Source organism: Myripristis murdjan, chromosome 15 (genome assembly GCF_902150065.1).
Source record: "Myripristis murdjan chromosome 15, fMyrMur1.1, whole genome shotgun sequence".
NCBI lineage: Eukaryota > Metazoa > Chordata > Actinopteri > Holocentriformes > Holocentridae > Myripristis > Myripristis murdjan.
Window position 1 is genome coordinate 4,160,429 of NC_043994.1, and position 26,560 is coordinate 4,186,988.

General features: G+C 41.3%; 3 protein-coding genes across 6 annotated transcripts; 1 reads left to right on the top strand and 2 right to left on the bottom strand.

Annotated features, from left to right (window-relative positions):
* Positions 1–35: 35 nt before the first annotated feature.
* On the bottom strand, positions 36–11,243 carry cbr1 (carbonyl reductase 1). Of its 2 annotated transcripts, XM_030070267.1 has the most exons (9): positions 11,089–11,243; positions 9,933–10,047; positions 9,229–9,398; positions 8,243–8,350; positions 7,937–8,145; positions 7,740–7,793; positions 7,256–7,456; positions 3,391–3,394; positions 36–53 (listed from the first exon to the last, which is right to left on the bottom strand). In XM_030070267.1, exons 2-7 carry the CDS (start codon positions 10,043–10,045, stop codon positions 7,283–7,285), a joined length of 828 nt encoding a protein of 275 aa, XP_029926127.1. In that variant the 5' UTR covers positions 10,046–10,047; positions 11,089–11,243; the 3' UTR covers positions 36–53; positions 3,391–3,394; positions 7,256–7,282. The 2 variants fall into 2 exon arrangements, with proteins under 2 accessions (XP_029926127.1, XP_029926126.1); XM_030070266.1 differs by lacking the exons at positions 36–53; positions 3,391–3,394 and having other exon boundaries at positions 6,722–7,456; positions 11,089–11,229.
* setd4 (SET domain containing 4) lies at positions 11,209–17,728 on the top strand. 2 transcript variants are annotated; one of them, XM_030070260.1, is made up of 13 exons: positions 11,209–11,425; positions 12,200–12,285; positions 12,395–12,490; positions 12,578–12,615; positions 13,045–13,133; positions 13,482–13,718; positions 13,891–13,950; positions 14,272–14,401; positions 15,118–15,292; positions 15,726–15,804; positions 16,339–16,419; positions 16,638–16,761; positions 16,924–17,728. In XM_030070260.1, exons 1-13 carry the CDS (start codon positions 11,418–11,420, stop codon positions 17,098–17,100), a joined length of 1,380 nt encoding a protein of 459 aa, XP_029926120.1. In that variant the 5' UTR covers positions 11,209–11,417; the 3' UTR covers positions 17,101–17,728. The 2 variants fall into 2 exon arrangements, with proteins under 2 accessions (XP_029926120.1, XP_029926121.1); XM_030070261.1 differs by having other exon boundaries at positions 11,209–11,406.
* Positions 17,703–26,309, bottom strand: cryzl1 (crystallin, zeta (quinone reductase)-like 1). 2 transcript variants are annotated; one of them, XM_030070264.1, is made up of 13 exons: positions 26,069–26,309; positions 24,206–24,283; positions 23,683–23,755; positions 23,515–23,559; positions 22,686–22,754; positions 21,127–21,260; positions 20,901–21,012; positions 20,613–20,633; positions 20,319–20,417; positions 19,567–19,679; positions 19,342–19,447; positions 18,623–18,668; positions 17,703–17,935 (listed from the first exon to the last, which is right to left on the bottom strand). In XM_030070264.1, the coding sequence occupies exons 1-13, from the start codon at positions 26,132–26,134 to the stop codon at positions 17,839–17,841; spliced, it is 1,059 nt and encodes a 352-aa protein (XP_029926124.1). In that variant the 5' UTR covers positions 26,135–26,309; the 3' UTR covers positions 17,703–17,838. The 2 variants fall into 2 exon arrangements, with proteins under 2 accessions (XP_029926124.1, XP_029926125.1); XM_030070265.1 differs by lacking the exon at positions 20,613–20,633.
* Positions 26,310–26,560: the final 251 nt, after the last annotated feature.

Genomic DNA, 26,560 nt, shown 5'->3' on the forward strand with positions numbered 1-26,560 from the left:
ACACACACACACACACACACACACACACACACACACACACACACACACACACACTCAAGGGTCTGATGATCTGATGAAGTGTAAACTGACAGATCTATCAGGCCATTTTACAACCTGACACATGCACATACACACATGTATGCCCTCCCATGTAAGACAGCTGGAGGAATTAGAGCCTTCCCATTTAGTATAAACACTAATCCTGTCTGTCTGTCTGTCTGTCTGTCTTTAGGCTTAAAACTGTCTGCCTGCACCTCTTGATATTTCTCTGTCTGTCCTTTGAGCCAATGATTAAAAGACTGTTCCTCATGACCGTACCTGTGTTCAACAGCCATGAATCAGCCAGACAGACGTTCAGAAGTGGGGCAACAACAAAACTGTGCAGCAGACTCCTGGCTGTTCTTACCAAAGACACTGACTGGACTTTGAGGCCTTCAAACTGCCATGCAAGTCTGTACTGACATGTTTTGAATCTCCAATGTACTTGCGGAGACAATGCAGTTCATTTGGAGCACCGATGTTTGATTTCACCTGAGAGCAAACAACCTTTCCCTTCACTGTTTCCTACAGATATGAACTGGCCTGATACTGCAACATGCGGCCGTTAGATCAGTGCAGTTTGAAAAGATCACCGGCTCTCAGGGTTTGTTCCCTTGTGATGTAGCAGTCACAGTTCAGCGCTGCCACTGCCACAGGCTCGGTTTGATCCCCCATCAGGGAACAAAATGTGCTGTAGTGAGAGTTTGTTGAGTCTACTGTTGCCTTTAAAGACTCAGCCAAGTCAACCAAGCTGAGAACAGGGAGTTTTTTTTTTTTTTTTTTTTTTTTTTTCACTTAGAGAGACTGCCAGTTTCGGCTGGGCAAGTCTTCTGCTGAGAGGAACATTTACGCACAATATCCTCTCAGCTAGATGAAGTTTATTTTATCTCGTCTTGTAAGTTATCAGGTCGTCATGATTGGACTGATGAAGGACCAGCCTCTCTGCCTGGTCTGTGGAGGATTCAGCTCCCAGGTCTGTTTCATGGACAAGCTGTGATGATGCTGTCAAACAAGCTGTTTTGTTTACAGACCGAGAACATATCCAGGAAACCAACATTAGAGCCTTACGTCTGAACGCTGAGGGCCTCGGGAACTTTTTTAAGCCTCCAGTGATTGAGGTTTTACTTGCAGAACTAAATCCTTTGCCAAACCAGCCAAAATTTTACTGATTAGCTGGAACTGCATTTGCTGTTGTGCCATATTTCCATCAGGAAGCAGCAGAAAGTATGGCGGCATGTGTAATGTCAGTGACAGCACTACATACTGGAAGGCAGCAGGTTAACAGAGCACTTTCAGTTCTAGGGTCCTGCCTGCTGTTTATGGTTAATAGTTAACAATAATGTAGGTTGCTTTTATTACCACTTTACTATTATTGGCACTTTACAAGAAAAATGTGTTTATTTTATTTTTCATCACCCATGTATCCATGAGTCGAAGCACATGACTGAATGTTTTGTTTGACTTTTGACTACAGCACTGCCTGATTTACTAGTTCAGCAGGCTATTTCATCCACTGAACCAGAGCCTGGCTCGCTAAAGCACATTTAAGTTCTGAGTAAAAAAATAAATAAATAAATCTCCAAAAATATGAAGCTTGGAGCATGCACATTATGCTGACATTATTTTCAGCTGAAGTGCTGTTAGCGGCATCTATAAACTACTACAGCTATTGCTTACTATTTATCATTTCTTTCGTTTATAATGTTTTAATGTGGTAATTGTTTGGTTGCCTAATCAGTTTGGATACCATGTGATAACTAAGTTAACTACTATAAAGTCTATCATAATGGATATTGCTACTATTGGACTAAAGCATAATGCACTACCTTTTACTCCTTCTGTCACCACTGACATGTAAAGTGTTCTGTTTATTTGCAGAAGCTTAAATGTTTAAAATTTGTACTGTCGGAAAATGTATGCTTGATATTAAGTATGGATGGTTATTATTAGCAGTGAGAGCATTAAAAAAAATTTTTTCTTATACAATAGTTTTTACCTTTATTATGGTCTCTTTTAGGTGTTTCTGCTGGGTTGATAATAATACATTTGTACATGTACAAGATAAAACTAGGCAAAATCTATATCTATAAGTATATAATTTTTTCTAAAGCCCATAGCAAATGGGAATTTTCAGAGGCAATTCAAAAAGGCAATGATGCCTTTACTGTGGAGTTTTGGGACTGGTAACTGGGACAAAATCAAAGTATTCAATAGTGGGGTATAAGGAAAAAAACTGTCAAGTGTAATATTATTGGTGTAATTGATTGATTGCTTAAAGATTGTAGCTTTGATGCCAGCCAAAATGTTGAGCCCACTAGCCAGCACAACCCTGTGCTGCTGTGTTAGCTTCTCTGTAATAGATGTCTGAAAAGAAAAAAAGATAATGACCCAAAAACTGGCCATTGGGCATTTTTTCCCTCATTTTTTTTTTTTTTTTTTTTTTTTTTTTGTAATTTTCTAATAATTTTCTTTCTTTCTTTGGTTCAATTTTCAGGTTGTTCTTTCTTTTTTTCCTCATTGCTCACTGTCTTTTTCCTGTCTTGTGTGAACTGCCCTCTGTATCTCATGCCTGTTCTGAGCTCTGAGAAAGTAACAAACAAATATCTTTGGCCTCTAAAATGGATCATTTTGCACATATAGTCCGACGATCATACATCACAAAACAAAAATAAATAAAAAAAAAAAATTAAAAAAAAAAATCCTGATGGGTGATAATTGGAATCCAAGTATACAATTACTAACTCAATGAATTAAGTTAAAGATAGCCTTTATTTTAGCCCGGTAACTTGAAGTACAAAAAAAAAAAATTGGCCATTAGACATTTTTTCCCTCGTTTTTTTTTTTTTTTTTTTTTTTTTTTTTTTTGTAATTTTCTAATAATTTTCTTTCTTTCTTTGGTTCAATTTTCAGGTTGTTCTTTCTTTTTTTCCTCATTGCTCACTGTCTTTTTCCCCATATTTTTGAAGGAAATCAAGCCAATCTGCTCAGGTTTCAAAGGGTTAATCTTAACATGTGACTACCAACCACTAATGTGTGCCTCTATGAAAATATATTGGCTTGTTATGCACACAAGATTTGTTTGCTGTGACAGCTCAATGAGCAAAGCTGACGTTATCAAAGGACAAAATTGATCTGATTTATTTATGGTAAAATTACTGGCTCCTTGTCAGCTACAGAGCAGAAATGATCCAACTGAACTGAGACAGACGAGTTGCAACGTCCAAGGCACTCTTCTCCTCTCTTAAGTAAAAAAATGTCAAAAGCCAGATTTGGCAACACAAGACTCTGCACAGCCACCGTCACCAAGACCCACCAACATGGCTGACAGAGTGTGTTACATCACCTGAAAACCCTCCTCAGCGGCCCAGATTCCTAAAACGCCTCGATGGTCGTAAGTCAATCTGACTCCCCAGCTTCCTCCCTTTCTTCTCACACAGCTGACAAATATCCAGGCAGGCAGACATGCAGGCTGCTGAGAAAAGCTGCATAGTTTAAGAGAGGGGCACCCTGGGAGAAAAGAAAGTAATCTCGCCTGGTTCCCATGGCAAATGTCCAGCTGGAAGCAGGGGCTGATGGGAGAATTCCCATGATTACATCAAGTATGTTTGGGAACAGTAACACTGAAGGTCTTCCTGTTTCCCTCTCCCCTCTGTGGCAGGACTAACATTTAAAATATGCAAAAAGTCAAGGTAGTGTATACCCGTAATCCACAGCCACTCAATAGGGGAGAGTGGGGTAATTTGTGCCAAGGGGCAAGTAGTGCCACCCCTGTTATCTAGAAAACCATAGAAGAAGTTGGTCATGTGACCACATATTTTTGAAGAGGCATCCATTTCACTCATCCTGCAAAGATGGGAGACACATGGCTTGAGAGGTAAGCACATTTAAGTTCAAAAAACCTTTTTTTGCCCTCCAAAGTAAAATTTCTATGATCAAGGTTTTTTGATTGCTGTGTTTGAACAATTATAGAAAACTTTGAAAACAGTTCACACAGGTTTTAGTACTTTAGTAAGCTACACCATGAGTCTATACAGTTAGCATGATGTTAGCTCAAAACAGCTGGGGGATGCATTTTTTTCAAAATGGTGGGTTTGGGGTAATTTGTGCCGAAGGGCCTTGGGGTAAGTTGTGCCAGTGGCACAACTTGTGATTACATACTATATATTACTTTATTGTATTTTATTGTTATTGTACATTGTCTTCTTACCTTTGATCACTAAAACTATTCAGATTCAGATGAAGATGATTTGCAGGTGCTCATTTTGGAAGTTTTATTTTGTTCTGGGTATGTGTTCATGTGGCACTTGGCCTTGTTATAGAAAAGTGACCTGTGATCTTGTTAAAATAAGAAATAAATGTTAAATAAATAATTTTGTATTGAATTTGTTTTGCTTTTATATAGAATTATCATTTTTGAGATTAAAATGATCTGTTTTACTTCAATTATCAATGGCACAATTTACCCCAGTGTATTCTCTCTAATGGCACAATTTACCCCGCACCGGGGGCAAGTTGTGCCACAAAACCACTTTTTTTTCGAAAGCTATATTTCTCAAACAGTTTATATAAGATCCAAAGTGATTGTTCCCAGGGATGCACAACATCCTAAATTATATATGCATATTTTAGTTGGAGGCATTACTGTAATCCCCTCGCTTTAAAGGCACATTAAGTAAAAATTGGCACTACTTACCCCACTCTCCCGTACTGTTCGACCTCTATGTAACAGGTAACACTGCCCAAGATCTGTGACAGCTAAAGCAGCTAGATCGCTTCTTTCTTCAGTCCCGATACCCAGTTTCCTCATGCAATAACAATTATTTGCAAGTTGGGAAAGTATATCAGGTGGTTTCTTCCTGACACAAGGATACAATGTGTAATTTTCCTGCATATGCTGCCTGCTGGATCTACTTTCTAATTTTAAATAGGAAAATGTCAACAGAGAGCGGCTTACATTTCCTCAAAAAATGGGAACCAGGACTTGTTGTTTGTTATGCTGGCATAATCCACTTTGCTTGCGTCCGTTGTGTGTATTTTTGGGACCTGTCATGCCGCACTATGGAAGTGAATGGAGCGATACACACACAGTGTTGGGTATTGACAGCCCAGGGGAGCACAGAGCAGCTAATGAGGAGGTTTCACCACCATGTGGACTCATGTAACACCAAGGTAACACACAACCCAGCTCTTTACCGAGGGTCTCTCTTGTTTTAATACTCTTTGGCATCTTAGGGCATGAAAAGTGTTGTGTGACAAAAACAAGAAGAAGAAGGTGCTGTTTCATTAGAAGTGCCGTAGTGTGGACCTTAGTGGTTGGTCCAGCCGAGCACTCAGACATCAACTTTTAGTGAAGCTATTTAATAATTCTTTACCAGCCTTAAGATCTGCCTTATCAGTGTTTACACCTGATTATGCACTAAGGAAGCCTGAGTGGTCAAAATGTGTGAACTGCCCTCTGTATCTCATGCCTGTTCTGAGCTCTGAGAAAGTAACAAACAAATATCTTTGGCCTCTAAAATGGATCATTTTGCACATATAGTCCGATGATCATACATCACAAAACAAAAATAAATTTAAAAAAATATTTTAAAAAAAATCCCGATGGGTGATAATTGGAATCCAAGTATACAATTACTCATTCAATGAATTACATTTGATTTTTCTTTATTTTAGCCCGGTGCAGTTCAGCTGTCACATACCTTTGACTGAGAAATGTAACTGTAATCAATTTCCTTCAGTAGACTGAGAAATCAAAACAACTCCTGTGTGGTCTGTGGTATACTCTCCATTGACATGAAACCTGTAAATATTACAGAATTAACCATAAGTCTAATTTTCATCTGAGGTCCCAGGCCAGAGGTAAAATAGGCAACATAAAATCAAGAAAGAAGTTAACACATGATCACACCAGCCAGGGCTACTGTTATTAATGCTGAGTATTTTTTATTTCAAATGTACCAACAATTAGAAAAATTAAAAAAAAAAAAAAAAAAAAAAAAAAAAAAAACATTAGTTATACAATGCATTCCATGAAAAACATGTAGGATCAAAAGGTTTACTATTGATTGCTACTGATTGCTGCTGTTGTCTTAAACCTCAGCAATATAGATGGTTATATGTTGAAGAAGTAAAAATCTATAAAAAGTAATCATGGATATGCTAGAGTTGATACATGCAGCTCCTCTATGAAATGTCCCTCTGATTTTGGTTTGGCACAATCTGATCTACCACACCTTTTATTAGTTAGCGAGTCAAAAGAACCCCAGGAACTGAAAATCAACATACATCATAGCTGAGGATCTCATCGTTTAGTTTGCACACAAAGGCAAGGGAGCAGAGAAATTAGTGAAACCCAGTTGATGGTCTTATAAACTGTTTGCAGGGGCTGTTTGTTGGCTCCGGTCACCCTGAGCTCTGATAATAAGTCACATCACAGGTCGATCATAATGTAGCAATGCCGACGAGAGGATAACCTAAAAATATACAAACTGCCCCTTTATCCCCCCCCCCCCCCCCCCCCCCCCCCCAAAAAAAAAAAACAGCTGCCCTGTCACCGAAATCTTAAACATCCTCCTTCTAAAAGCATTTCACTCCAATGTGATGTGAATATGTGGTGGAACTATTTAAACATTACAATCAAAAGATAACAGGATGCCCCACTGCTTCCAAGTGTTTAACAAAAACTTAACTTTAGTAGTGCGTCATAAAGAATATAACCAGCAGAAAGTTTGTCACCACAGCTCCAGTGGTCAGTTTACTGCTGCACCTCCTCCAAACTGCCGGATGGAGCCGTTCATTTGACTGACACACATTTTAGTTCTCTTTCAAGCACTTTATTCCCATCTAATAAGACAAATTTTTCATTTAAGGCAAAATTCACACTGTTCAATTTATCAAAGGCAGAGTGAAAAAGGATATATACAGCTTCAACCAAGACACCAGGATTTCCAGTTAGCAAAAATATTTCATGATTATTACGGCATATGAGTTAATTTAACAGAATTTGTTAACAGAGGTGGCTGGGGCTGATTCTGGTTTTTGTTCCCAGTGCTGCACTCTGTTTCCAAACTTGAATAGCTGTAATATGAGCGAGTGATGCTGCGTTACATTTCTCAGATGGTGGAGTTTGAAATCCATTTTCTCTGGAGGTGATGATGTGGAAGCATTAACAGATACACACATACTCTCTCTCTCTCTCTCTCTCTCTCTCTCTCACACACACACCTCAGAGCCCTGTATTCCTTCACCATGTCTGCACTTGTTTCTCAGAGACGAAGCGCCCGTGAGGCTCGGAGGCTCCCAGCGGCAGCAGGGCCAGGTAGACTGGAGTCTCGGCGCCCTCGTCTGGTGACTTGGGGGCTTTGGGCCCGGCCATGTCTGTGCGCACCCAGCCTGGGCAGCAGGCATTCAGCAGTATCTACAACAAAATATCATGTCAGTGGCAAGGCTTGCCAGGGAACAAAAATGAACACTATTATTTAGGGAGTGCATGATATAAATTCACTGTATTCCAGCTGACAGTAGAGGACACCATTTATCATTATTCCCAGCTCACTCTCTACACGCTGAATAAGAGCGTAAGATAAATGTCTAAAAATACAAACTGATAAGAGTATATTGTCCAGCTGACAGCTAGGAAACATTTCCTCCAGAGTTCTGGTTTGATATTTTATGTAAAGCTGCTGTATTTCAGTAGTTACCTGGTCACCCGGTCTCTCCTTAGACAGACGACGAGCCAGGATCATGGACAGGGTCTAAACACACACACACACACACACATACACACAGGTCAATACAGAGAGGCCTCAGCAAACTGATTTGTTATGCATTAGTCTGTGTTTTACAAGCTGGAACCTGTTTCCTGAGTCTTTGCTGCCGACTGACTGCTTCCTCTTACCGTTAATCCCGTCTTGGACACTCCGTATGCTGTATCAGGCCAGCCCCCCTGCTTGTGCTCGCCCCTCTTGGCCTCGTCGATAAACCGCTGCATCAGCCCGTTCAGCTCCTCCACCGACAGGTCCTCGCTACGGAAACGCTCCTGCAGGGCGGGGCTACACTGGTTGAGGGCGCGGAGGCCTACAAAGCTGGAGACGTTCACCACGCGACCTACACACACACACACACACACAAAGTAAATTGATATTGGTGAATACACAGGCATGAGCAGGCGGCAGTGTCTAACCTTCCTGAGACTGAACTGTACCTCCAGGTTTGATGATGGGCAGGAAGTGAGTCAACATGTCTCGGTTGGCAAAGTAGTTTGTCTTGAGAGTCACCTCAGCCTGGGTGCCAAATGGAGTGGTGTCGGCCACTGAAAGAGAGTGAGTGTGAGAGAGAGAGAGAGAGAGAGAGAGGAGCAGATGAAAGCAGCCCAGATTTTTTTTTTTTTTTTTTTTTTTTTTGCACATTGCTTTTTGCACACTGGGTTGTACTTAGATCTTATTCTGTTGTACTCAGATCTTATTCTTTATTTTTTTTTATCTTTTTTTTATTTTATTTAATCTGTAATCTGTGGATACTGCTGAAAAACTGCGAATTTCCTGCGGGATGAATAAAGTATCTATCTATCTATCTATCTATGTATGAACTCAAACATGCAGTGTGCTGCTACACCTGCCTGCCACTACTGCTAGACAGGTTACCATCACCTGAGGAATATATCAAGAATTAAAGGACTTAAGCCGTAGCATTTTTGGATTTGGAAAAACGTGTCCATTCATTTCTCTTCAGTCAATTTGACTACTGTGGCAGTATCTCTCTCTAAAAAAAAAAAAAAAAAAATCAATCAGACAGCTGCAGATGATTCAGAACACTGCTACTTGAGTCCTTACTTAAACCAAAAAAGCGGATCACATTTCAGTTTTTATGCACCACATATCTGACACCTGCAGACAGCTGCAGGTTTGCTGAAACTTTAAATAAAGGCCTGAAGAAGTTCGCCACTGCCTATTATTAAATCAAAACTGAAGCTTATGAATATTATCTTACACTGCACTGTAACTTTTACTCTCCTGTTTTATTCTCCTGTCTTATTTTTTGTAACTAAATCTTCTTAATTGTACTATAATGTCTTATCATTGCCTAATGTTGGCTTTACGTTTTATGTAAAGCACACTGCATGGCCTTGTTATTGAAATGTGCCATACAAATGAACTTGCTTCGCCTTATTACGACTAACACTAAGCGCACCTTTAAATGCTATCCCAGCGTTGTTGACGAGGACGTCCACTCCTCCATACTTGTCTTTGAAGTAAGCAGCTGCGGTGGTGATGCTGTTCAGGTCATTGATGTCCAGCTGGTGGAACATGGGCTTGAGTCCCTCGGACACCAGAGACTCCACGGCTTCCTGTCCGCGACCGCTGGAAAGACAACGACCACCTCTAGTCTGTATCATGACACTTTGATACCTGGACCTTCAGTCGATTATTTTTCACCAATTAGCCTAAAAAGAGTGCGCTTGTTCACTGAGGGCAAGATGTCTGTGTTTATATCAGTGAGGCGGTGGATGTACAGTACATTATGAGAATTGCAATCCAACAAATGACAGTTCATCAAGCTTGCAGTCAGACGGTTTGCAGTTAAATCTCCTTTGTTCACTAGCTGGTTATGTTGCATTGTCATACAAAACTCTGTTTGACATTTTCAAGCAATCAGTCATTTGGTATTTTGGTGTAAAAGTAAGTTTGAATCTGCAGAGTCAAATAAAACGGGCATAATTTGCCTGTGGGCTTTCACGAACTAAGTTATGAAACTTGCTTCCATGTCCATTTATGAGAGGCTGAGAGATATGTGGTAATGAATAATACCTTTGCGGTCTACAGGGAATAGTTTATTTTACCTGAAATGTTGCAGTCACACATCCAGGAGGTAATGAGTTACTATTTTCTGCCTACCTGTCTCTGGCGGTGAGGTAAACATCTCCTTGGAACTGCTTGCACATCGCTCTGACTATGGCCAGGCCAATGCCCTTGTTACTGCCTGTTACTACGGCAACCCTGGGAGACATGGCTGTGGAGAGACACACATCGATATGTAAACAAACACATTAATACTCATAATCAGCTCAACCCACATGTTAAACACACACTTTCACACTGGCAGTCACAGCCAGCCACCCTGTCCTCTGTACCCACAGGGAGTTAATTAATACCCTGGTAGGAGAGTTCATTCAATAAAATCATAAACTGCTGAGTCATGGTGACATAGAGAGAGAGAGAGAGACAAAGAGAGAATGCCAGTACCAATCCAGATGGTAATGATTTTATCTGGAAAAAAAGTTTCATCAACAGAGCTGTGGTTGCTCCAGTATTTTCAACCATATGTATGAATTTCCCAGTCAAATTAAAAGCAAATTTACCCAAGTCTGTGTGTTTATTTAAGCATTATTACATTACAAAATAGTACCAGTAGGTTTTGCTTTCAGCTCTTCCTTTTTCCCTCTTCCTCTGCTTCTCACCATGACTCAGACACTTGACAAGTTTGAATGAACTCTGTCCCACATGGTGATGGGCAGGGCCGGAGATGAAGCATGATACGGCAGAAACTGAAGAGCCAGAAACACTCAAACAGTGACATCAGGAAAATGAGGTGTGATGAAGCCTTTTCCAAGTGCCCATCTGATATAGACCTATGTATGCATGCACAATAATATACAATACAGCTTTACAATTAGGCCACTTGAAGAAACGTGGCCTAGTACAGCATCTGCATATTGCAAAAACATATAAAGTAAGAAACCAAGCGATAATAGCTCATAGACTGATTACTTTTAATCAATGCTAAAAGTAAAGGAGTTATCAGTCAATTAATGGAGATTGCAAAGACTGAAGTCTCTCTCTCTCTCACTCTTTCTCTCTCTCTCTCTTTGTAAACCAAACACAGTGACCTGATGGGCTGATATCAGGGCTTCAGTTACATAACGCTGACTGGCTGCTTTTAGCATATGCAGTTAGTAGGCCAACTCACTCTCAACTTTAACTAAATATTCACACTTTCATATCACCACAAACTATGCAGCAGCTAACTAACAAGTGAAATCAGTCTGCTTACCTGGGATCGGTGTGCTGGGAGCTCGGTGAGTGTGCAGGAGGTGAGCAGAGAGCAGAGCGGGACGCAGCTCGGAGAAAAGCCAGCGAAGGAATGGGGAATGGGACGCTGCTGGTAGCTGTGCGCAGCATCGGCGCGCATACCCGGAAAAACAAACGAACCACGTGGTGGAGACCCGCCGTGCGGGATCAGGATCAGGATCAGATACGATGTGTGGACTGTATTTGTAGTTCGTGTGTGACTTAACTGAGTCATGATTTAGGCACGTTGTTCGGTGGGATTTTTGACGTGATATGTGACGTTAAGTGTTAACCAGAGCGGGTAAGTCCCTCATGTCACAGTAAGTAGGGGAGACTGGGGCTGGTTGTCACTCTAAGTGAGATGCTATATCATGTTTGCCAAAATCTCCTTATTAGTGTATTAAACGTGTAGTATGTATAGACAATAAATTAAATATATGGTATCATATGGTTCAGTCCTCAGCAGTATAGATGAATCCTGTCAGGTGATCATTTCTCAGGCTTTTGAAACATTTTGGGTCTACTGCCTGGACAGAGCACTGCACAGCCTTGAAGCTGTAGGTGTATGGCAGCACAGTCACACATGCTGCTGCACATAAAGTTGTGATGAGATCCTAAAGTGACATCTCTCTCTGATGTGGATGTCAAAGCAATGTCAGCTGCCACACTCTGACATATACTGGGGAGTTTTTACTCCTCAAAAATACCCTCATTCTATGATCTGAATCATATTCTCCTTCTTCTTCCTTTCAGGTTTTCACTCAGCCTTCTGTATTGCTCATGGTTAATAAAATATGAATGTATTGGATCTTTGAGATGAGTAAATATTCTTATATTGTAGGCTTAGCTTAGCATCATTGAGATAATATGTGTTCTGGCAAACTGATTATCCTACCTTGTTCTTGCTCTCTCTCATATACCCTTACTCTAACTGATATCCCTAGAAATCATGCAAATGTAAACTTAATTTATCCACGACTTCAACTTCTTTTTGACATCCACTTAGTAGGCAGCTTGGATTATTTGCAAGCTCATATGTAAGTCTTAAATACACAGATAGATAATTCATTAACAAGTTTGATATTCATCTATAGGCAGAACGTCATGGGGGGATGTGGCCGTCGAGTCGGACGAGCTGCAAGGAAGAGGAGGCAGAAACTATTAAACCCTGCTCAGTCAGGTAAATAAACTCCTCTGCTCCTGTTTCTTCTCTTGCTGTAAGCCCTTGAGGACAGACTTGTCAGGCCACCGGTCTCTCTCTTCGTCTGTGTGTCTGTCTCTTTGTCCAGTCTCCCTCTGTCATCAGCCGCTGTATGTGCGTCTGATGAAGTTCCTTCACCAGCGAGGATTCACCTCCACCCTGCTGCAGCCAAACCACTTCACAGGTAGGGCTTAGGAATCCTGATGGGGGTGTGTGTGTGTGTGTGTGTGTGTGTGTGTCCTCCCTGTATCTGACTTGTTTCTCTTTTCAGACACAGGCAGAGGTCTACAAGTCAAGAGGACAGTAAAGGTAAGCCAAGTGAACCCACAGGGCAGTGATGACTTCAGATGGCTAATGTCTGCAAGCATAGAAAATGATAGTGAATTATATGCTATGTCATCAGTTACTCAGTGAGTGTGATTATTTAAAGGTGCAGTATGCAAAATTCCTATTGAAGTGAGGACCTTTTAGACTTAACTGACAAAAAAAAAAAAAAAAAACATGCAGTAGGCACATAATTTGATGGTTTAGCCTGCATGGTTCTCATCATCATACTGGCTCACTGATAGATCATGTGCATATTCCTCTTTTTTTTTTTTGTTGTTGAGCAGATGGCCCCGTTTTCAGGGGACTGTCCACCGATTTGATGCAATTTGATGCTTTTATAGCTCAAGACCACAAGAACGCTGTCCTGCTTACAGTACATCGTTGAAATCTCTGCCTCTGTTTATCCATTAGCCAGACGAGTTGTTGATCTCCCTGCCGGAGTCCTGCCTCCTCACAACCACGACTGTTCTGGACAGCTACCTGGGACCCTACATCAAGAGGTGAGGATACACACTCAGATGCTGTTGCTCCAGGCTGCAGTTGGACAGTCCTTGTCAACTGGTAAAGTCAGAAAAATGTCATGTAAATGTTTGCCAGCATCTCAAACCAGGCTAGAGCTGTCCAAATAAACTGAGGGACACCATATCAAATAATATTCACATCACTACTGCTTGTTTACTTATAGAGTGGGTCACTGTTCCAATCATTTACACACAATGTCATTGAAAAGGAAACTTATATGGATATTGTTTATCGATGATTCATTACAACTAGTAAACTTAAGTGCACCACCATTCCCTGTACAGCACGTCAGCCAATAATCTGTGACTTTGCTTGTCTTTCTACAGGTGGAAGCCCCGCCTCTCCCCCCTATTGGCTCTCTGTGTCTTCCTGGTGTGCGAGCGACACAGCGGCGAGGCTTCTGATTGGTTCCCTTACATCGAGGCACTGCCCACCACTTACACCTGCCCTGCTTATTTCCCTGATGAGGTCATGGCTGTTCTGCCAATCGGTGTGCAGAGGCGGGCCTTAGAGCAGAGGGAGGCGGTGCTAGAGCTGCACGCGTCCAATCAGGACTTCTTCAGGTGAGTCTGAAAGACAGAACAGGAAAAGCCATTAGTTTAAATTGTCCAAGTGTGAGCTACAATAAATTAATCAAATTCAAATTCAACAAATACCTTGAAATAATTTACTGAAGTAATTTAGTCTTTCAGTTTCAAATCTGTGATTGATTGACTGTAATCTCCCGTGATACAGATCCCTGCAGCCAATCCTGAGCCAGCCTGTGGAGGAGGTCTTGACCTATGAGGCTTTAAGGTGTTTCCCTGGCACACACACACATTGACACAGTTTGTGGGGCAGCATGGCTCACGAGGTTGAGTGGTTGTCTGGTCACCAGGAGGCTCCTTGTCTGATTCCCGGCTTGTCCAGAGAGCGTGTGGAAATGTCCTTGAGCAAGACACTGAACCCATAACCGCTCCTGATGGGCAGCTTGGCCCGCTGCAGGCAGCCTCTGTTGTGTATGAATGTGCATGTTAATGTGGGAATGTGAAGCAGACATTGTGTTTTAGAAGACTGTTTTGTCACTCAGGTTGATGAAGTTGCTGCATCCCACCTGCTTGTGCCTCTCTCCTCCAGGTGGGCGTGGTGTAGCGTCAACACGCGCTCTGTCTTCATGTCCCGCCCATCCAGCCACTTCCTGTCTGGACAGGATGTTTGTGCTCTCGCTCCCTTCCTGGACCTGCTCAACCACCGGCCTGACATCAAGGTTGACCTCATTGTAAACACACATACACACATACACACATGTACAAGCATCATCATGTGTGTATCTAATTAATACGTGTAATTCGTATACATTATTATGCGTATGTATATTGTGAATAGGTGGCTCCTATACACACCCTTTTGTTTCCCAGGACTGTTCACTATAAATGGCTCTAAAAGGTTCTATCAGTAATTTTCAATTTTAAGCTTCATTTGATGCCATTTGGGATTTTGTAAATAGTATAGTATCATGATATGGCGTAATTGTTGTCTTTTACTGGTTCTAAACACTGCTTCACAGTAAAAGGATAAAGTTTTTTGAACTTATCAGATCGTTCTAACTGTTCCAATATTTTTCTCTACCGGCTTGGTTATCATATCTACATTAATCATGATTGTTTATCAAAAATCTCCTGTGTGTAAATATCTTCTGAGAGCACCAATAGTCATCCCTACAACATCTTCACAATAATATTATTGTTTTACATCAGAGATACTGTGATATTTGATTTGATTTTGTCTGTATCACTTATCCCTGCTAGTATGTCAATTATAATGAGGATCCTCCATTGACTGCTACATTCATTCTCCAGCCACTAATTCTGACTCCTCCACTACACGCATAAACTTAACACATATCCTAAACTAACCCTAAACCCACTCTAATCTTAACTCCTAAGACGTAGAAATGTAAATATTTTGTGAATTTGGCTCCAGGTATCAGCCAGTTTCAACGATGTCAGTGGATGCTATGAGATCAGGACGATTTCAGGGATACAGCGCTTCCAGCAGGCCTTTATTAACTACGGTTCCCATGACAACCAGCGCCTGTTGTTGGAGTATGGCTTTGTTGCCCCTGGCAACCCCCACAGTGTTGTCTATGTGGACACAGGTGAGCCACAGTCAGAAAGAAGAAAACATAGTGTGTATATTTTGCCACAGTCAGTCTTCAGTTCTCTGTCAATGAAGCTGCTCCAAAAATGTCATCTGAGGACAATACACATAAACATATATAGTCTGTTATTAACAGCATGCTTTTGTTTTTCACATGCAAACAAGACTTTCTTACAAGTTCATGACGCTGTAACACTAAACAGTGAAATCATAAAAAAAAACATACTTGTGTGTGAAACCAGCTTCTCTTAAATGTGGTATGTTTTAAAATTACATAGCCCAGTTTTTAGCATCCATTATATTTTATTTATTTTTATTAAATGATCAATAGATGTGAGAGATTGGATATCACATAGTTATTAATATACAGAGCTATGCTGTGCTGGAAGCTGTTTTTAGTTGCTGTTAAAGTCTGTACCTCATCCTCCCAGGTCTGCTCTGTGAGGTTATGCGAGGTGACAGGAGTTTGGAGCAGAAGATCAAGTTTCTGAAAGAGAACAACTTCCTGCAGTAAGACTCCCATCTGCCCACTTTCTAAAGGAAACAGTAGAGCTAAAGCAAAGAATGCGATAACTCTTCAGTGAGCACATACATTAGGAACAAACAGAAGGCTACTGGAAATCATTCAGAGGCCCATATAACATGAAAAGATATCAAATACTTTGTGTATCTGAAATTCATTTACATAGCTGAATTATACTTGTTCTCACATGTAATGAACACAATGTGACATGCCGTTAACTGCATTTATTATCATATTATTAACAATCTTGTGTATCATCTATTTGTATATTATTCTATTATTTACACTTCTGTATATCGAAATTGTATTGTTTTTGTGTGTAGTTTTTGCTTTACCATGTTTATAAGTTTATGTGTGTGAAGTGTTTAGAATGTTACAGAAAAACCAAGCAGGATATTAAACCACAGTGAGTAATCAGAGGTTTACAAGCAATGGATAATTATTTTTTATATGTGAAATGGGAATAAGTTCAAAATTTGATGCATCAGCTGGCTCTGACTCTCTCTCTCTCACTCTGTCAGTAATCTGACTGTATCCAGTGAAGGTCCCAGCTGGAGGCTGATGACGGCTCTCAGAGTTTTGGCGCTGCCACAGACCTTGTAGTAAGACTCAACATTAACACACACACACACACACACACAGTCACACTTCACTGTGCAGTCAAGAGAAGATCTGCTTGTTTATTCTGCTCTATAATCTATATTTGTAACTCTGTGCTCTGGAATATTTAATTCATCTGCATGCATTATCTGTGGATCTGTCTAGATCAGCGGTAGATATGGATATAAACAAATGAATAATGTTATTTGTATTTGCACAGTCCTCAGTGGAAGGCGGTGCTGCTCGGCCAGGTGGTGTGTGAAGAGAGAGAGAGGCAAAGTGTCCAGGCAGCTTGGACACTCTGTCACACACTACTACAGGACACACACACAGCACTGGATAAGGTGGGTTTATTTGTACATACACCCCCCTATCTGTCCCTTCTGAAATATCTTCAAAAGAGCAAACTGTTTTCCAGACAGTAAAACACTAACCTTTGTTGGATTTTAAAATGCCTGATGAATGTGTGTGTGTGTGTGTGTGTGTGTGTGTGTGTGTGTGTGTAGATATCCCAACTCCTTCAACAGTGTGACGAGCCAATCCGAGAACAGCTGAATGTGGTCAAGTCACTGCGACAGGAGGAGAGGTGCATCCTGGGAGGCTGTCTGGAGGTGCTGCAAGGCATGCGAGGACAGCCGGAGCACCTGTTGTCATGCCAACCTGACGACAGTGCCGTCAGCTGACACCTGATTGGTGCTCCGGCCCTTCCGTCAGTCACATTGTCTTCGGTGTCCGTCACAGCTGGCACGTCGGACACAGCTGAGTGGATTTTGGCTAAACCAGGGGAGGGTCCGCCTCAAGCAGGGAGCTAAAGTTCCACGTCAAACTGAGGAAAAAGCACAACAGACATTTATAGACTGTGTGCTTTTTATCCCCTGACTACCTGGTCTGTAATGAAGTGTCGTTTTTAATCACCATTATCAACAGTCAGCGAAACACATTCACTTGTTTATTGCAGATGGTTTGGTACCACGCACACAGCACTATATAGAAACAGGAGCTTTAGATGTCTGGCATACTCAGTTCTCAGTGTTAAAAGGCGAGTAAGGCTGTTCTGTTCCGTTGTCTCAACACAGCCCACGTGCACATCATCTCTCCCCAACGTCATCGATTCATGAGCAATCCAGTCCCACCAGTCAATATGTGAGCTACATCATCTGAGACCGCTGTGAGCCCCATGACTCATCTCGCCGCTCATGTACAACAAACTCAGTGACGGTGATTTCAGTGCACAACGTGAATACTGTTTATTTGTTTGGCTTTTTAAAAAAAAAAAAAAAAAAAAAAATCCGTAATGTAAAATGACAAAAATGACCAAAACTAGACATGTGGTTAGATGTGGTTTCCAGTCTTTTCCCACAACACATTAGTAGATCGTGGGCTCTGTTGCCTGATATGCCAGTGGGATGTGGGTAGCGCAGTCAGAGCTGAACAACAGCCTTTCTCTTCTGACGACGCTGGACCATTTCCATGGCAACCGTGCCTTCGTAGAGAGGGACCGCCTCCTCGGGCTGTGGTCTGGAGAGAAAGATGAGGGAGATCAATCATCCTTCCGCCTGGGGCCATACAGAGACACTAACGTCTGGGTTTAAACGCACAGCCGCACCCTCCAGTGTCACTACGGAGAGATGTGCAGCTTTCTGAACATCAGCTGGCTCACAATCACGTTACTTAAGAAGATACGTTATTTGTAAGATTCATTTCCACTGATAATTTATAGCAAAAAGCCCAGCCTTAATATACTGCTAAGTAAAAGTACCGAGAAGTAGCCATTGGAAAATACTGAACACCAATACCCAGAAATCCTGTAAAGTAATGTCAGTAAACCGCTCACACACACACTCATGTTTATCAAGCTGGCTGCTCTGTGATCACTTTACACCAAAGAAACAGGAGACGTAAAAGATCTAACTTTGATGAGTCCAGATTTTTCTTTTTTTTTTTTTAACAAGCATTTGCTCACTACTGTTGAGCAGGCCGTTTGTGTTGCTAAGTTTTGATTCATCACTTCCTGTGGGGAGGAGACGTGTATACACAACAGCGAACTGCATGCAAACAAACGGGATGAACCTTCAAGGTCTCCATCAGGCAGGAAGGGACATGTCAATAAGACGGGTGTTTTCTTACATAAAGATCTTCCCTAGAACAGCTTGAACATTTTTTTTTTTTTTTTGGTTTCGACGAGGAGGTTTTTCTTTGTGTTACCTGAGCACTCCAGCCGACATCTTCTCCACAATGTCCTTCAGAATATCTGACACAGTGCTGTTAAGACTCGCACAGATTTTAAACAACACATGCTCATGTGCCTTATGCTGTGTGTGTATGCAGAATGTATGGAGCACCATCTCTGAAAATTGCTGAGTGCTGGCAATTATTGTTTGAAAATGCGTGAAAGCTGTAAAAGTAAAAATGTATATATAAGCTTGAAAATGTGTAAAAAAGCAGTAGTAGTGATACAGGGGGTTGACGTACCTGAAGAAGTACTAAATGCAGCAGTGGTTGAGGGGGTTAAAGTACAACTGAATTGAAATGATAGAATGCTTGAAAGAGTGTAAATTGTATTTTGAAGACAACTGGAAAAAAAAAAATGCAGATTTTTTTAAAAAGTCAATTTGGGCAAGAGGAAACTGTATTGTAAAAATGTTTATACGGAGTAATCCAGAAGACAAGTAAGTAGGAGTAATGAGAGTTGAAAACAAACCCACAGTTGAATGAAGAAAGAAGGAGAGAGTTCAAAAGACCCAAGTTTGAGTCTGAGAAGAACAAAGTGAGCAACTCAGACTATGCAATTAATTTTGATTAATTCCAGCTGGAAATAAGTTGCATGGATTAAATCAACTGGACAGAAAAGGGAAGCACGAGTGGTTGTTTCTGTGTGTGTGTGACTGAGTGTGTGTTTGATAGAGACAGCGTGTACAGGATACGGAGGTATCGTCCTTGCTGAGCAGATGAAGCTGTCCAAATATCCGCGTTGAGGAAAGAGACAGAGGCCGACTTCAAGTAGAGTAATCTGCTGTCCGGAGGATCCAACTATAAACACAAAGAGAGTTTAAAGTCTCGTTAATGAGACACGGATGATACGTGTATTTAAAGCTTGTTGCAGCAGCTACATGGTTTTGTTTGCTTTGTACTGCACAGCTGTGATATACCTGCAGGTCTTGGTGGGATGTGACCCAGTGCCCACCCACTCCCAGCACGCTGATGATGTCATGTTTGTGTGGGAGGAGCTTCATCTCCTCTGGCTCTTCTTCGTGCAGACAAACTGAGAAAACACACACACACAGTTAAAATGGTCTGATCACTTATGAATCACAGTGTACACAAACTAAACGGGAGGAATACACAACTGATGCCTACAAATGGTTTTGTTTACATTGTGTTTATTGCTTTGATTTGCCACTGATTTTTCTACCGTTTTCAAAATGTTGTGTAGTAATATTCTCGATGCCGGCTGACGAATATGAGCTTCCACACATAGCTTAGCACCCACACACTTGGTTGTAATTTGGTCTCAATCCCTTTTTTTCATGTCTTCATTTTGTCTCGCCTGTTACTGGATGCCGACTCAACTTTCCCACACACCCAATCATTTTCAACGCTGTTTTTCTCTCGCCAGCACTGCCAACAATTCAACTGATCACTGTTAGGATCCTCAGACTCCTCTGTATCCATTTGTTAAAATCCCGTGCATTCATTTGTTGGATGCTTTGCACAGATATGCAGCAGTTCACTTCCTGTGCAGCTCCAGCACTTGGATACAGAATTCCCGCAAATGCTGGGTTTTATGATTTCTACACACTTGCAAGTTTTTGAATGTGGATGTTTAAGTTTCTTGTGAGGATTTCTTTGTCATTCAGTCAGACTGACTAAATGACAGACAGACACACAGACAGGTGTTTACCTCCGGAGTCTATGACGATATCCACTCCTAATCCTCCTGTCTCCTCCGAAACAACCGACAGCAGGTCTGAGGAGCTGTCATACACTGGAATCACCCTGACTTCAAGCATAAAGGCACACAGACATTATGTTAGCGTTTGTTTTGGTAGGGACATCATTAAAAATCCTGAAAATCTGCCATCTGTTTTTACACTGTTTCAATCAAGGTTATTTTGCATTTCAATTCCTACACCCAACATCTTGTTGCGGGCTGAAGCAAGGAAGCAAGAATGAAAGTTAGAGTGGAAGATCTCACCTACTAGAGGATCCTGAACCCCTGAGGATAACAGAGGAAAGGGAAAAAAGTAAGGAAAGAGTGGGAAAACAGAAGAGAGAAGGGAGAGGGGGGGATTAAAGTATGAAAATAGTACGAAAGGGGAGCAGAGTTGTGCTGTGTTCCAGAAATACTGTGTGTGGTTTAATACACACTGCATTTGCTGACTGTTCATGACGAAATCCATGGAAACTGGTTACAGATTTAGATCACTGATGCTGTCGAGCCGTATCAACAATATCTGACATTACTGTGTCAGGTTGGACTGACCTACACTGGGCCTCAGCTGCTCCAGGAATGAGGTTTGTTGCGGTGTGTGTGACGTGGTAAGGACCTTCACTCCGTGGTAACAAGCTAGCTGGATGCACATCAGGCCAAACGACTAGAGGAGAGGTAGAGGAGAAGGAGTATTGGACAACTGGGTTCAATATGCACACACACACACACACACACACACACACACAAACACAATGATCATCTTGGCATGTTTACGTACGCTGGCTCCATCCAGGACCAGGAGTGTGTGACCAGCTGCCATGCGTGCATGCGTGTGCAATGCGGTGTAAGCACACACACCGTCTCGTAATGCTCCTGCCGCACACACCCAGCTCAGCTTCTCTGGTTTGTGAACTGGAGGACATGCACACACACAAACACAGATCGATGAGAGCAGTTTTCCTCCTACTCCATGGGCCTTTGCCTCTTGATTAAAGCACTGGTTGTCTGCTTTGTTCTAGCTTTGAGAGAGACTGACATAAAGATAGATAATAGGAATGACATGTAAAATCTGTTTTCTGGTAGAAATCCCCTTTAAACTGCTAATAAGTGGATTTTCTCACATTTTCTCTCTATCCTTCTCATCTTCAGCTTCAAAACAGAGTCAGCTATTGCCTAACCTCTTCAACTCCTCTCCATCGGACCCACTGTCGTTCAGAGGCTGTACTGGGATCTGTTTTAAAGCCACAGTGAGGATACTGGCATCATATGAAACTAGGCAACCTAAGGAATCCATTAGAACGTTATAGCTGTCAGTCAGCAGCTAAATTTTGGAGAGTGAAAAATTGGCATGGTCATTTTTCAAAGTGTTCCCTTGACCTCTGACCTCAAGATATGAGGTCAGAGGAAAATGGGTTCTATGGGCACCCACGGGTCTCCCAGTTGCAAACATGCCCACCTTCTGCTGATCCCATGCAGTTTTTGCGCAATATCCAGAACAGAATGCGCACCAATCTGATCACCAAAAAAATGCAATTCTTACAGAAATCTCAAAATGCCAAAACTTTTTGATACCAAATCAAAGCATGCATTTCCCAACAGTGTTCCTCAGGGTCTTAATGTCCAAATGTGGTATTTCAGAGGGATTTTTGACCATGTTTATCAATTCTCGTGGGGCCAAAACTGGTCAAATTTTGCACTGCACCTGCATGACAAAACCACAAACTGCTGCAACAACTTATGACACACACATACACACTAGAAAATTTCAAAATATGAATAGGCCAAAATATGAAGGGGCACTTTAAACAGAAAATAAAAATGTTTATTACAGATGTATGACTAGAAAACTTATATGTCAAAATTTATTTAAGGGTCCCAGCTTTCTGATGATGAATACCAACTTCTATGACTTCTATAACTTCATGACCTTTTAATTCCCCCTGAAGATCCCCTGCCCCTGCCTCACTAAAATGGGTTTAAAAAATGATGGTGGAGTGGAGGAGGCCAGAGGTTAACAACATGGGCAGTGTTTGCACTAAAGGCATGTTCACACTCTTCTGTTTTTTTTTTTTTCCTTTCCAACTGGCAGCATCTTTTCTTCCATTACATAAATAAAGAGCAGAGCCAAGGCCGCAGAGCAGAACAGTTAAAAAGTAATCAACTTTTTGGAGGAGAGTGCATAATGTTGACTGCTTGTTTTTTCTGGACTGACTCTTGAAAACAAATAAGCAACCAGGGTTAGACAGCGTGTGGGCAGCTGCCAGCCTGGAAGAGTCTTTAACCTCTTCACCCACTCAACTGGTGAAACCCTCCCACTGGTGCTGCTGTGTGTGTTACCTAGATGGTGTTCATCTACGTCAATGGTGTCACAGAGGCCAGAGCTGGGAGAGTCCAGCGGCAAAATACCTGGAAAGACAAAGTGGGCATATAGTCCAGTCATTTTATGAAAAAACCTAGGACAAATTGCAAGAGAAGCAAACTCAACTGATTTTGTATCCTCAGTTTGTCCTGAGTGAGGGAAAAAAAAGTCCCAAGAAATCCCATTGGTTACTATGTATATAGTAACCTTTTACTATATATAGTATAGTATAGTATAGTAACCTTTTACTATATACATAGTAACCTCAAGGTTACTATGTATATAGTAACCTTTTAATTCACTGTTTAAATGTCTGTTCTGGCATTTATTTCTTATATTCCTTATTAGCGCATATCAAATCAGAAAATGTGTGATATGCATGTGTAAACAGAATAATTCAAAGAACTTGTAATTGACTTTTTTTCTTGTCTTTGTGTGTGTAATCATCTTGTGAATTTTTATAGTGATATCTGAAAGTAAAATTTTGAACCCCTTTCCCGTGTGTTAAAAACAGTGTTTTTTGGTAATATGTGGCCATAAATAGGTGATTTTCAAAACTTTCCACCAGTGGGATTTCTTGGGACTTTTTTTTCCCTCACTCAGGACAAACTGAGGATACAAAATCAGTTGAGTTTGCTTCTCTTGCAATTTGTCCTAGGTTGACCCCAATTTTGGCCAAAAATTACTGGACTAATAACATCAGAGACTTAGGTTGTACTGTTAAGACTGAATGAGTGAGTTGCTAAACACAGATGCTCACTAACTCTTCCCTGGGTAAATAAAGGTTAACAAAAGTACATCTCCTACCTACAACCTCATCGTCAGGCTGGAAGAAAGAGACTTTGGATCCCACTGCAGGCAAACACACAGATAAAACCAACTCCAGCTTAATACTGACAACGACTTATGACAGCACTAGTTATTTCCTCAAACAAATCAATCATGTATCATGTAGTGTGTTTGTGTGTGTGTGACCTTGCTGGATGACCCCAGCCACCTCTCTGCCAACAGGAATTAAATCTCTTTGGATCCCCAGGTCATCTAGCAACTAGAGCATGAGACAGACATACAAAGAGGGAGGGTATATTAGTAGTCACTATAATAACTATAATCACTATAATCATATCAAGAGCCACGGTTTTCGACTGTCTAACAACTTTATTGGTGGCTTAAATAAGGTAAGACCCTGTGTATTGTAGCCTAAAAAAAGATACCCTTCGTCATTTTCCCTATTTTACATGAATGGATGCTTATTTACTCCGAAACACTACAACTTTTACCCTCCCAATCCTGATTCATATGAGAGGCTAGAAGTTTATACAGTATCTGTCTGGTAGGCTCTTCATGCTGAATATCCACTTTATTTTCTATTCTCCTGTGGACTGTAATTCAAAAGTGGCAGCAGTCACCTTAACATCAACTCTGCCATCGTCTTTGATTCCAAAATGTGTTGCAAACAAATGACTACAACTACTACTGAAGGTAATAAGTGTGGTACCTTGAGGTCCAGTGGGCTCAGTCCACACGCCTTCACCTGAACCCTGACCTGGTGGCTGTCTAACACCGCAGGAAGAGTCTGGAGAGAGAAACCAGACGGAAGCAATCATTCAAGCCACTACAAAGGAGAGAAACAGACGGGCAGGTACACATCTAAACAGACAAACTCAAACACACAGACAGCCTCGGTTATATAATGAATGGCGTCCATTATATAACAGACAGACAGACACAGGCGGATAAACAGACAGAAACAGATTGTGACATACATTATGGATGCTTGTGACGCCTGAGGTCAACACACACTTAAAACGTCCATCACTTTCTGCCTCTGAACAGCGCACGACAGCCGGCTACCAAAACACCGTTGTCAGGTCGATGTATCAACTGAGGCTTCAAGGAAACACCAAACCACCACAGTCCATCACAGCTTTCAACACAGTCAAGACGGCAGCACTTCACCAAGAACTCATCATCATTAACCACTGATCTCCCAGGGGTATCTATCTTTTTAGGAAAATCAATTATATATGATAAAACGGACAAGGATAACCAGTTACTCCATAACCACCCAAATCACCACATCGAAACACAACGGGGAACTTGCAGGAGATTCTGGATTTATCAACGCAGCCAAGACTTTACATGAGAGTACTGCAGGGTAAAGAGTGCATCTTGACAGCAGCTTGTGTGATAATAAATCCATTGCAATACTGTCTAACATCACTGATTTGATATGACTGTGTTAATCCCATGCACTTTGTGTCACAGGATGTGTGGTTATCCAGTTTCGGAGCAGTTTTCAGAACAGAATGCTCGCCATCCCATCACCAAAAAATGCAATTCTTACAGAAATCTCCAAATGTCGAAAGTTTCTGACACCAAAATCAAAGAATATTTTTTTTCTATGGTGTTCCTCACGGTCTTGGTGCCCTAATGTGGTATTTTGGAGAGGTTTTGGATGATTTTTATTCATTTTCGATGGCCGACAATAGCCAAATGTTGCACCAAATCTGTGTCACAAACCCAAAAACTGCTGCAATATCATTTGAGACATGAATACACATCGGAACAGCCATCATATCCGTGGATCATAAGGCTCTAACACTGTATACACTACAAACTTTCAAACTTTAAATAGGCACCTTAAAATAACAATCTTTATTTCAGATTTATGACTAAGAAAACCTGACTTACAGTGCTGAGCTGCATCTCAAAATTGATTTCAGGGTCGCAGCTTTCAGATGATGAACCCCACTTCTATGTGGCATCTTCATGACCTTTTATCTCCCCCTGAAGATCCCCTGGCCCCTCACTAAAATGGGTCTAAAAATGGGTGTGTGGGGGCAGTGTTTGCATCAAAGACATGTCCACATGTTCACGTTTTCTCTCCAAACTGAAGACACCTTTTCTTCCATTACATAAAGCAGCCAGTGACAGTGATTGATCTGTTCTGATCAATAAAATACTTTGCAAAGTAACGGCATTTTCTACATTTATTTGATATTTTTATGAAGAAGAGAAGAATGCTTAATTGTCACTGTTGCTCCACTTTCAAGTAAGTGTGAACCCACAGTCATATCGTATATCGTATCGAGATATTTGGCATAAATATCGAGATATGAATTTTTGTCCATATCGTGCAGCCCTAAGGACTGCCAAGACATTTCTGTGTAACATCACTGACTGAACAGCTGCAGGGCCTGCCTTCATTTGAGCCCACTAAAATTACTGTTCAAATTCCCTTTTTTTCTGACCTATTGCGGTTATTACTCTGGAATAAGGTGAGATAAGAATGAAATGAAAGCCCTGTTATCCAGTACCACCAGCCATGTTCAGTCAGAGGCAGACACACACGACCCACCGTCTCCTGGATGATGAATTTGGCCTCAGCTTCGCTCACAGCGGCTCGGCAGTACAGGCCCTTCATGCCGGAGTGTTGTTTTCTTCTTACAGTTCACTGGCTGAAGGAGCTGGAAATATTCAACCCCGTGTGAGCAATAATTCCGCTGTATCTCAGTGAAAGTTGGACGTCTGTGCTGTTTTCAAATCGCTGTCTAGCTAGCAGTCAGCTGACTTCTGTTTTTTCTTCTACCCTCCGCCTCTTCCGCGTCTTCTGCTTCTTCTTCGTTGGTATATTGTGGCTGTTGGCAGCACCGCCACCTATCGGACGTCAGGGATTCGTTCATTTCAAGTGTATCAAATAATTTAAAAAATACATCAAAACTTTTAGATTTACGCGAAATCTATTATGTACAGTAATGGATCTCACTGTAAATTGATATCCTCGTCTTCATCTAGTCTTCATCTTCAAGGCTTCATACAAACATATTAAACTTTTTTTGTAATCACTCAA